Source organism: Callospermophilus lateralis, chromosome 15, assembly GCF_048772815.1.
Source record: "Callospermophilus lateralis isolate mCalLat2 chromosome 15, mCalLat2.hap1, whole genome shotgun sequence".
Lineage (NCBI taxonomy): Eukaryota > Metazoa > Chordata > Mammalia > Rodentia > Sciuridae > Callospermophilus > Callospermophilus lateralis.
In genome coordinates this window covers 54,439,051-54,451,199 of record NC_135319.1, presented here as the reverse complement: position 1 = coordinate 54,451,199, position 12,149 = coordinate 54,439,051, and the positions used below count along the sequence as shown (strand labels likewise).

The 12,149-nt window shown below is 46.4% G+C and overlaps 1 protein-coding gene across 1 annotated transcript; it reads right to left on the bottom strand.

The window, feature by feature from the left end:
* Positions 1–1,740: 1,740 nt before the first annotated feature.
* Positions 1,741–8,827, bottom strand: Gpr15lg (G protein-coupled receptor 15 ligand). The gene is made up of 3 exons (XM_076834253.1): positions 8,758–8,827; positions 6,787–6,861; positions 1,741–1,826 (listed from the first exon to the last, which is right to left on the bottom strand). The coding sequence occupies exons 1-3, from the start codon at positions 8,825–8,827 to the stop codon at positions 1,741–1,743; spliced, it is 231 nt and encodes a 76-aa protein (XP_076690368.1).
* Between the last annotated feature and the right edge of the window lie 3,322 nt (positions 8,828–12,149).

Here is a 12,149-nt window from a genome sequence, read left to right as displayed (position 1 = left end):
TCTCACACTTTTCTAGTTCTTTGTTGTTCTTGAGAGAAAACCCCAGTACCTGATGGCCTGTCATTCTATGTGCCCCAGGCCAGATCCCCCGCTTCCCCTTCGGCCCCCTATTGTTGTCCAGTTGCTGAATTCTGCTCCAACACTCAAGTCTTTCTGCCCAGCCCTTGGTGTGCTCCTACCCAACCCAACCCATAGGCCACAAGTACACATACACACACACACACACACACACACACACTCTTCACTCCACACACACAAACACCACACCATGCATTATATACCCACCACATACATTACACAACAACCGTGTAGACCACACACCTACACCACACACTACACATACACCACACAACACACCACACATAGCGTGTGCACCGAATCACATGCACATGTACCCTCCCAATAAACACACGTCACATCTTCCTCATCCCCCCACACGAACCTCATACATGCATGCTCCTTCTTCTAGCTGGATTCTCTGTCCCACTAACTCAATTCATGTGTCAGCTTCCCATGTTTTCACTCCCCTCTTGCACCCAGCCTGCAATTTTCCACTGGTGCTCCCAGTTTTGTGGAGTGGTGATTGCCTATCCGATGTTAAAGGACCCTGTTTATCTCTGAGCTTGAGAACCCAGCACCGAGTCACTGCCAACCCCAGAAGTGGGGTGCTGAAGGTGTGAGTGAGTGAACCCAGGAGCATCTATGAAAGGGATGGGAAAATCCTGCCTTGACAAGATAAAGACTTGTAATGTGCCCAGGGACCGCTATCCCCACATTCTGCACCTGGGACCTGTGCCCGTCACCCCCTCACATCAGGTGAGCTGGTCATGTCCTCCATGCCTGTGGGTGATGTGGGGATGGGGCTTCTCACCTTGCTGGGAGAATCTGATTAGAGGGAGCTTTACTGAGAAATAAGCCTCTTAAACCTGAGCCATCTGTCCCCTGTGAGCCACGGCTCTGAGCCTTGTGATCACTGTAGCAGGGAAGGCAGCGACATTACTCCTGTGGGTTTGCCCTCTGAGAAGGTCCTGTGATCTCCATTTTACACAAAAAAAGAGACTGTAATGCTCAAGTTGCATGAAAAATCCTGGGCAGGGCTGGGCTTTGCATCTTGGGGTGTTGAACCTGGTTACTGTCCCTATTGCCCACAACCTAAGTTGTGCTGGGATAAAGAGGTGGTCTGCATGTTCTTTAGGATGGTTTTATTTTAGTGGAATGCTGTGGCTCAGGCCCTATCACCAACTTTCTCAAAAAAAGATGCATCATGGATTTTAGCTGTTTGTTTATTTGTTATCAGTTTGGGTCTTCTTTCCAGTAGACTCATGTCTGAAAGTTAGGGAGTGGTTCCTTCAGGGGTCACTGGATGCTGGTGGCTGAATGCCAGGATTGGGGTTTATCTGAGGATGACTGAGACTCTGCAGTCCTCATTGACCACCTTTCGGTCTTACTATGCTGAATTCTAGTAGACTTGGAAGCTACTGGAACCCTAGGTGCCACAGGTCATGGTGAAATCCTCAACTATCTGCACTAAAGGGACCTCCTGGGGTTGAAGTCGTGGGGGCTGGGCCTGGCTCACAATAGCTCTGCAGACTGTGGCAGGATTGGGACCAGGACCTGGAGTTCCGGAACCTTCCCCAGGGCTATCACAGCTCACTTGCTAAGGGGGGCAAACCAAGGCCTCTGGTGTTTCTGGTGCTGAGAACAAGGATCTCAGGTGTATGGAGCCCGGCTCTGGGAGCACTACACCTGCGGGAGAGCCCCAGGCACCACCCAAGACTGTGACATTGGCTTGAGCTTGCACACTCTGCAGAGCCTCATGCGGTTTCCTGGGGAGGAGCAATGGGTAGAGGCATGAGGACAGGAAGGCAGAGAGTGGGGAGCAAAGGTAGGGCGGGAGAGAGAAAGAGAGAGAGAAATATAATTAAGACTCATTCTCAAGCACAAAACTTTTTTTTAAAAAATCAAAGAATCAGACCTTCCCCTCCTTGTGGGAGGCCCAGAAAGGGCCCTTCATGGCAAACATGACTAGCCCAGATGGTTCCGGTCATGTTGGGGGAGTCTGGGGAACTCTGATTTACTGGCAGAAGGTGGAGAGAAGGTGACTTATCCCAGGCAGAGCACACTTGAGTTGACTTGGGTCCAGGAGGCCTGTTTGTGAAGGCTGTGGCCTGAGGGCTTGCCACATGGACGTGCAGCCCTTGGACCCCCCAGACTGTCTCCTCCCAGGCAGCAAATGCCAGGCCACATGTGTTCCAGAGCTGCATTTGCATCATTTGGCAAACCAGTCCCATTTACAGGAGGACAATCCACAAGAAAGGAAATACTGCTTGCATTAAACTATTCTTCATATTATTTTTAATAGCAGAAAAAAATGCTGCTAATAGTGTATCCTGTGATCTTTATGGATAATTAGTGATGATACCTCATGATGATAGAAACCCCGAGGTTATAAAAAATGTGTAGCAACATAAAGAAAAATGCTTATTATGGTTAATATTAAAGATTTTTAAAGTGAAGTACAATAAAAACAAAACCAGGCAAATCTTTTTGCATAATAATAACAAAGAAAACATGAATGAGAAATGTTCTTAAGTTATGGTAATGAGATTCTTCTTTCTCTCTTGATTCCAGATTACTACTACATGCACTGTAGTATGAAAGTTAATAACAGAATCTGGAACTAAATTATTAGGACTCAAAGCCCAGCTGTACCATTTACTTACTAGCTGTGTAACCTTTAGTAAGTTACATAACTTATCTGGGTTTTGATCCCTCATCGGTGAAAATAAGGATAGTAAAAGCATCTGACTTTTAGGATTATTGTGAGGATTAGATGTGTTAGCAGATGTAAATATGACAACTAGTAATTGCTATATAAGCATTTGCTACATAAAAAATAATTCTCATAATTCATCCACAACCTCATGTATTAATCATAAATAAGTGCTAACGTTGGTGTGATTTTATTTCCATTTTTTTACTTCCTACTTGAAATTACTTTCACCTTTCTGTGGTGATAATCATGAAAATATATAACTTATTCTTTTCCATTGACACCATGTCATGAGTATTTCCACCAGCATTTCTGATGGCCCATGATGTCCTGACCACTGCCCCCCACTCTGTGCTCTGTCCCCACCTGTAGATCCCAAGTGTCGTTGTTGGGTCCTACAATAAACATCACAGTTGATTGATTGGGAATAGGTGGTCATTCTCCGCCCTTCTCTTGCAACTTCTCCCATCAAGGTATAGGATCTATTTCCCTGTTCCTAAGATCTGGGCTGGTCTTGTGACTTGTTTTGGCCAATAGCACGGGGTGGACATGAAGGCGGGTGATTTCTGAGCCTCCACTTGAGGAAGCCTCCATGTTCCCATTCCCAAATGGTGGATCCCTGCAGCCTTCTTGTGAACATTCTGGGCTAGTTTGAATGAAGAAAGACCATGTGGAAGCAAATCCAGTTGTTACAACAAGACTCTCCTGAACTAACAGCTATTCACCCCACAAACACATGAAGGAGTCCAGCCAAGATCCACAAAGCTGCCTCTCTAAACCTTAGGAGAATGAACAAGACCAGCCGAGACTAGAAGGAATGCTTAGCTGACCTGCAGCCGCATGAAAAATAACAACAACTTACTGCTTTGGGTCACTCAAGTTGGGGGTGTTTTTAAGGCAGTTACAGTTAATGGACATCATTACAGGAAGCAAGACCACAGATTTGCAGTCCCTCTGGTGGGTCCCCGGGGCTGAGGGCTCTGTCCACCTCCTCCAGGGTCTCTACTTCTAGGTCCTCATGTCTATTCTGGTACTGTTGCTGAAACCCTGAAGCCACCACTTGTGTTTCTCAGTGGGCAATCTTTGTCCCTCCTGCCTGAGGTCTTTCCTAAAGACAGAGACAACTGCATGGTAGGAGAGGAATCTCTCTACACCCCATCCACCATGAGTCTTCCACTGTGGGTTGAATCATTTTGCTGAACTTTGAAGCAGAGAGGGGCATGGAACTCCCAGTATCTGGGCAATCTCTCAAGTCTTGCCACAGGGCCCCCCAGGTCCTAAGCAGCCATCAGTCGACCCTAGTTTAAACCAGAACAGCTTTGCATCTCAGGGCCCATGCCTGATGCCCCTGCAAGCCAACAGAGTTAGTATATTGAATGTTTCGTTTTAAAAAAATATTATGACAATGCTGCTATATAGATTGCTCTAACTTTGTAAATCTTTAAGAAAGACTTTTTATAGGGAAATTGGTAAATGGAGTCAATTCATCAAATCCACCATTTTTTTCACATTAATTTTTGGAGATGGTTTTTGCCTTAACCCAGAGTCCTGGGCCTTCCATATCTTGTCACCCCTGTGAGTTTCACGTAGCACTTAGATATAAAGCAGTGCCCAGAGAAGGCTTTAGAGTGAGGAGCAGCTGCCATCCAGGTGTGGGTCACAGCTGGTGCTGGCAGCCCTGTATTAATTTCTTGAGTGCCGATGGAGGCACAGGCGCTTTCATATGTCCATGTGCTGGATTCCATGAGGCCAGATTCCAGGAACCTGACACACCCCAAAATCCTGCTCTCAGTTACACAACACCCTGATTCATTTTTCTCCCTCCTTTTCTCTCAATCCCAGTGTTGGTCCCGGAAGATAATGGGTGGAACCCTCAAGCCTGGGCAAGAATGTGTGAGCTTTGGTGTTTGGCATGGGAATCGTCGCTCTCCTGCCCCAGTGGAAGCAGGCAGGGTCCAGCCTAACTCCAAGGTAACAGTGGGGGTTGGGGGGGAGTCAGGCTTGATGCCAAGTGCCCCACTGACTCCTCACCGCAGCCCCATGCAGATTCACTTATCGTACCTTTTCACAGGGCAGGTGACTGAGGCTTAGCAAGGCTGGGGACCTGCTCAAGGACATGGATCTAGTGGGTGGGGAGCTGAGATCCCAATAGGGATGGCACTTTTCATCTAAGAAGTCTGTGGTCCAGCTTGGCATGCCGTGTCGTCCAACCCATGCTACAGGAGACTTTCCCTTCCAGAAAGAGACAGGTAATTGTACCTGTAAAGAGGTGCATAGAACCTGGCTTTTGGCTCTGCCCAGTTTCCTACTGGGCCTCACAGTTTTCCAATCTATACAATGGTGACAAGACCTCCCTAGGGTGGTAGCAAGGATTTAAATGTGATCACATGGTAAGGACCTGGAAATATGTTTAAATATGTTTAAAAGTTGTTTATATGTTTCTACAGTGGAAATTAAAAAAATAATAATAATATATATATATATATATATATATATATATATATATATATATATACCTGAAGAAATTCAGTCTCAACTTAGAAGTCACAGCCCTAAGTTATTTTTCCAAAGTGTTATATGACTAACAAAGAGACTACTTTTGTACTGTGCACAAAGGGTGAACCTGGCCATGTTTCCTATTAACTGTGTGTACTTGTATATATGTGTGTGTGTGTGTGTGTGTGTATGAGTTTGTGTGTATCTGGGTGTGTAATGTGTGGCACATGTACATGTGTATGTAGTGTGCATATATGTGTGTGTAGTATGTATGTGTATGTTTTTGTGTATGTGTCTGCGTGCCTCTGTACGTGTAGTGTGTAAGTGTGTGTGTGAGTGGGCACAACACCACCCCTCAATGGTCTATTCTTGACAGCTTCTGAGCATCCCATGCTGGGGAGGGGTGAGAGGGGCCTAGGTTTGCAATTCACAGAAGTGTTCCTCCCCAGCAGGCCTGGGGGAGCAGAGTTACAGTGAGCCTGTGCTCACCCTTCACCTTGCCTGGGCAGATGCCTCACATTCTCTTTGCGGTTTTGCAGTGTGCGAGGTGTGCGTGTGAGAACTGATTATTTTTACCCAGCCCCAGCTGGGTGTGATGCCAGCTGGAAAGTAGAGGTTGTCAGCATCTGGAGAGAAGTAGCCTGAGGTTGGAGCTGTCCTGTCTCGCTCCCCACCCCCCACCCCTATCCACATCTGAGCTTCCCTTTGGGTGGGTGGGACTCTTGGTTGCTAAGACAGGTATGAGGCTCTAGTGTTAGTCATGGGCTTTGGGGGCAATAGCCTTAGAGAAGCAAGAAGGGCCGGGGCCTCCTTGGACTCTATGGGGAGGGTATTGAGTCAAAGCATGGACCCTAGAATGGGGGTAGATCTGCTCTTCCAGGCCTCACCCTGAGCACGGAGCCCATTTGGGTGCCTCCATCTGGGTGCCTAGGAATGGAGCCTGGATATTGGCAGCCTGCATCTTTGGGGGCTGCAATGTGCCCCTCCAGGCTGAAGCTCCTGGCACCTGCATGCCCCATCCACCCGCAGGTGGCTTGCACTGCTGGCCTGTGCGTCGGGTCCACATTGCTGCAGTCTTGGTTTATAGATTCCATAAGCACCTTTGGCCCCCCAGCTCCTTTTTGTGTTCTATGTCTTCTTCTAGCCCACTCCAGGCCTTCAATGCCGCTGCTGCCTCTTTCTGGACCATCAGCCTCCATGGTCTGAGGCAGGGTTCCTGGCCTTTCATGGGGTCTCATAAATCTCACTTCCTCTGACACCTCCCATCCAAGGGACAGGTACACCCCCATGCCATTTCTTAATTGCGTCTTGCTTTTCCTTGATAGAATGTGTTCAGTTTGAAATGGTTAATTTGTTCCCTCTAAGCTCTAGGAGGCAAAGATCATACCTGTTGGTGGCCCCCTCTGTACCAGGGCCTCACACCAGGCTCAGGTGGGGGCTGATCAACGTGTCTGGCCTGTTCTATGACCCACTGGAGCTATTCCCTAACCCCAGATGGAGCAGGTATGAGCACTTACCTTTCTGGGTTGTCAGGTTGAGAGCAGGAACTCTGTGGCAGCAGAGTTTCCAGGACTTGGCAGGATGCCTTTTCCCTGAGGGTGGATACAAAAAAGCACAGACACTCCTTTAGTGCCCTTGGGGGTACCCTGGGGTGGTTCTGTGCAGGGAGACCCAGGTTCAGGAAACCCAGGATGAGCCAGGCTATGTGAGGGAAAGGGTGAACTTTGTATCTTAGTTTTCAGAAATAATAAAGTCAATGTTGGAAGATGACTATGCCCTCAGAATACGTCCTCCTCATTTTCCTGTCCGAAGAACCATTCTGTGACCCAGAAATGTCCATGCCCTTCCACACAGTCTCCCCTGGAAATCTAGCCTAAGAATCCTAAGCATAGGAAATATTTTATGTACACATATTTGTTTGTTTGTTTTTTACATATACTTACTACAGTGCAACATTTGGAACCATCTAAATGTCTGAGCACATAAATTTGTGCTATCCCACTCACTTGATGGCAAATTATACATGAGAATATTAGTAAAATAATGTCAATTTTGGGATCTGCCAGAGAGAGTCCTAAATGGAATAATAGGAAGCTTTATGGAGAAATATATTCATCCTTATTGAGTTGCCATTAGAGTAGCATTGGTGACCTCTAAGATATACAAAAATATATTTCTGCTTATGTCAGAAATATGATTTTAAGTTGAAGGCTTGAAGGCCATCATTTATAACAAATGCCATCAGCTATGTTTTCTGTTATTTCTCCACTGTGGTTCAGCCACAGTTGTCATGTCTGCTCATTCATATATTTCTTAGTTTTGTATTTTAAAGGTTTTAAAATTTTAAGCTTTTTCCCAGTGAAGTAACATCACATATAGATTGTTTAAAGTCTTAGTAAACAAGTTTTTATAATACAAAAAGACCAAATATTGACCATATAGAGATATTAGCAATTTAAAAAAAAGATGCACATAAGACTGAAAAGAAATAAACAGAATATTGAAATGATTATACTTTTTTTTTTTTTTTTTTGATACAGGGAATTGAATTCAGGGGCACTCGACCACAAGCCACAACCCCAGCCCTATTTTGTATTTTATTTAGAGACAGGGTCTCACTGAATTGCTTAGCACTTTGCTAAGTTGCTGGGGCTAGCTTTGAATTCTCAATCCTCCTGCCTCAGCCTCCCAAGCTGCAGGGATTACATGTGTGCACCACCATTCCTGGCCAGAACATGATTATTCTTGAATCATGAAATCATGAGTGTTTTTCTCCCCTTTACATATTTCTACATCCCTGGCTCTAATCAATGTTGAAATAACCAAAAGCATTGAGACAAAAAGAAAAAAAAAAAACAAAACTTGGTAGTTTTGTTTCAGGTAAGAGAAAAAGGTAAGAGAAAAAGCCCCAAATATTCAGCTATCTAAATGAAGAAAGGCAGGGGAGCTAAATTTTCACATCCACCAGGGTGGAAAGACCATGCTCCCCACTTCTGAACATGTATAAATGTGCCCAATATCTATCCCCATTTCATACATACCCTCATCCCATCTGCCTGTGCAAGATGTTTGGGATGTTCAAATTCAGATAGTCAGCTAATTAATTATTCATTCAGCACTAATTTGCTCTGTCCCAGGCATGCTACAGATCCAACAGAGTGGCTCCAGATTTTCTAGACAGGTTGGACTCACGTGCAGCAATCTAGCTGGGAGGTCTTGGGTTTGCATGTAAGCTCGATGCTTCACCTAGGCTGTCTCTTTTGGGGGAGTTGGAGCTATTGATAGAGACTGTAGGTCCTGAAGCCCCAAAGCCACCTGTTTGGTGCTAACTATGGATAGAGGCACTGCATGGGTTCAGGAGCAAGAGCCGGTCTTGTGCAGGACTGCCTGCCAAAGCCTGAACTCCAACAGTTCCTGTTTGGAAACTTCCTAGAAACTAGAATTCAGGTAGTAGCTCAGGTACTAGCACCCCAGGGGGGCAGCCCTACCTTCTGAAGAGAAGATGGAGAAACAGAGAAGCAGGATACAGAACAGGCTGGAAAGTATTAGAAGCCTCATGGTGAGGTGACTGGAGTCTCAAGTCTTCAGCTGGAGCTGTGCTGCAGAAGGCTTCCCTCAGGGCCACTACGGCATTTATAGAGAGTGACAGGGAGAGGCGTTTCCCAATGGGCAGGGCACCAGCAGATCTGAAAGTCCTGAAGAGTGCAATCAGCTCCTCCCAAGAGGAAAACTATCAGCTTTTTGAGAAGTCAGGAGCATTTAGTGACCTGTAACACAGACAACTGTAAATGCCTAGCCCCTGAGCTCCCTGATCTGGTTTCAGTGGTCAGAGCAGGAAACTCCTGCTATAAGGGGAGAGCCACTTCCTAGGGTTGAACATTAACTTTTAGTATCTGGAATAATCATATGCATGTCTTCCTGCTCATTCCTCAGATGAAGCTGGGATAAGGACCATAAAACCCTTTGCAATGCCTCGGGGATGGCCAAATAACCTGGGTTTGAATCCTTACTCTTTCATTTATCAGCAGTGTGACCTTGAACTTGTCGTTGAATATCTCTGAGTATGCATCCAGCTGTAAAATGGGCACAGAGATTGAGAGTTCAAAGCCATCCGCAGCAACTTAGTGAGGCTCTAAGCAATTAGTGAGGCGCTGTTTCTAAATAAAATACAAAATAGGGATGGGGATGTGGCTCAGTGGTTGAATGCCTCTGAGTTCCATTTCCAGTACCCCCAACCAAAAAACAAAAAACAAAAACCCAAGGAGTACTTGCACTATTGTTCAATTATTCAGGTGCGGGATAATTGTTTCATATGGTGATAAAATGAAAGGGTACTTCAGGTATAGGGCTAGCCTGAAAGGCATGGAGGAGGGAAGCATCCAACCAGGATTGGCATGGGGAAGTTGGCCATGGGTGCAGGAGGCTCATTGGTTACCCATTCATTGGACATGTACCTCCAGCTGGGCCACATTTTGGGCCTCAGGAACACAGAGACACTGTGTCTGGCCTCAGGTGACTTCTTTGGTGGAGGCAGCCATGCAGACAGGTGACTGCCACACTGGATCCTAAGTGCTGTCCATGACAAAGGCTAGTGAGGGATATTGTACAGTGAGGGAGTTGGGGAGGAGGCAGTTTTGTAGAGATGGGGTAGATTGAGTGGGAAGTGGGATGGGGGCGGGCTAGCATGATGGGTCAGGTAATGGTGGGCTGCTAGAGGTGAGGTGTTGGATTGGCTAAAGTATGAAAAGGGGAGGTATAGAGGTCTTTCAGCTGGGGAGAGACTGGTGGCGTGAATGCTTTGAGTTCCTTTTCCATCAGGAATGGTCTCTGGATGTCCCTTTAATAATGGTGCATGGTTGCCTGAGCATATGCAAGACCCTGGCATAAGGGGCAAGTTGGGTGCTGCCAGTGTGGTAGCATATACCTATAATTCCAGTGCTCCAGAGGCTGAGGCAGGAGGATCGTGAATTCAAAGCCAGCCTCAGCAATAGCAAGGCACTAAACAAGTCAGTGAGACCCTGTCTCTAAAAAAAATTCAAAACAGGGCTGGGGATGTGGCTCAGTGGCTGAGTTCCCCTGAGTTCAATCCCCAGTATCCCCAGACCCCTAAAAAGATAGAGTTGGGTGCCCCTGCGTATAACATACAGTGAGTGGGTGTCTCTTATGCACCTTGCCAAGCCTCTGCCTGGGCTGTACTCTAAGCCCCTATTCCTGAACCAGCTCCTGCCTGTCCTTCCAGATCCAGCTTGAGTCTCCAGCTTGTGAATCATCCATGATGCTTGGAACAGCAGTGGTCACATAATCTGTGACTGTTACCTCTTAGCATGCTCTTTCCCCCAGATGCAGAGACTATGGTGATACAGGGCCTGGTGAATGGACAGCAGGATCCCTGAGGAATGACAGTAAACTGAAAATGTGTCCGAGGGGGTTTCCTGTTGAGCATGGGGTCGGGGTGGGGCGGGAAGAGGCTGTCCCAGGCTGAAGAAGCAATATAAATTTTGTGTGGCTGGAGAGAAGATGGGTCAGCCTGCAGGAGCTCCTTTCTGGAAGCCAGCAAGTGAAGACATACACATAGCTGGCATGAGTGCACACGCATATTTGCGTTTATGCTTGGAATGGGATGGCCATCTGTCCTTTGTCTTAAGAATCATGTCCTTCTAACTAAGGAAATGATGGTGGTTCCCAGACTAGAAAGGCATGTGGGAAGATGGCATCATCTGTTCAAATCTCCAGGATCTCCCTGGTTCCTGGCAGCCAAGTCAGATGATTTCCTGCTGTTGGAGCCTAATCTATGGCCCTTCTATTCCCTGTTCCTCCTCATTTGCTGCAGATTAGAGAAGCAATTTAATCCACATGCTTAACAGCTCAATGGGCAAGTCAATGACTAGGGGCAATTTTGGCAGCCATCCCGTATGCTTTTATGTTTGCAAAACTTTAAAGTCAATCCACACAAAGAAACTGGTTGGGGCAGTTAAGCTTACGAACTAGACCTCATCCTTGTTAGTTACCCACCCCAGCCCCAGCCTGATTCCCTTTGTGGCCTGTTATCTGAATTCTGATGGCTGTGTTAAATGTGCAGTGGCCATGGCAGGGGGTTCCAGCAGGAAGAACCTGGGAATTTACCAGGGACAGAATCAGTGCTGGTGTCTAGGGGATACTGGGGGCAGCCACTGTTGGAAGAAGAGAGAGTCAGAAGGTGGGACTTCTCTTGAGGATGCATGTGCCTGTCAACACTCTATTCTTACTTAGATTGCAATAAACTGCCAGTTTCCTAACGATGTTTCCTAAGATTAGGACTATATCCATGGTCCACATTAAGGATAGTACTACTATTTTACTAATTTCATATTTTATCTGGGGTTGTTTGGGAGTGCTGCCACCGAGTTCCCTGAGCAGCCGCATACCTTGGGCTGCCACTTATATTGTCACCTGTTGTAACAGGTACTACTGGAAGAGTCCCTTGTTGTTTTTGGCAAACCATCATTAGAGGGGAAGGGAACAGTCCAGCTGGCAGAGGGGGCAGCTAAGAATTTAAGGCCAACTCCTAAATATGAACTCTAAATCTCTTGGGGAGTACAGAAATTAGGAGTGGACTCTTAGGCAAGTGAAGAGATTTGTCTGTAACCTACTGACCAACTAAATTGGGATTTGGATAACTTTCCTAGTATTTGGCAGCCATTCAGCTATGGAATTGGAAATAGACTTCGGGTTCATACCACAGGTTTTTTCCGCCTTACAGAACAGAAGGTTAAGGGCACTGTCCACTAAGGGCAGGAGAAATCAGTTATCTTCAGGGGTTCTAGTCCTCATACACTCACACATACCAGTCACAGCTTTGCAGGTTTCTCTGGGACCGTACATTTCAGTGGAAAAAAGGGAC

Bases quoted from the DNA above. Each gene is read 5' to 3' on its own strand.
- Gpr15lg (XM_076834253.1), bottom strand. From the start codon at position 8,827: ATGAGGCTTCTAATACTTTCCAGCCTGTTCTGTATCCTGCTTCTCTGT. The intron at 6,862-8,757 runs GTAGGGCTGCCC...ATCCACCCTCAG, and splicing joins CTCCATCTTCTCTTCAGAAG to GGAAAAGGCATCCTGCCAAG. The intron at 1,827-6,786 runs GTAAGTGCTCAT...GCTCCTCCCCAG, and splicing joins CAACCTGACAACCCAGAAAG to GAAACCGCATGAGGCTCTGC.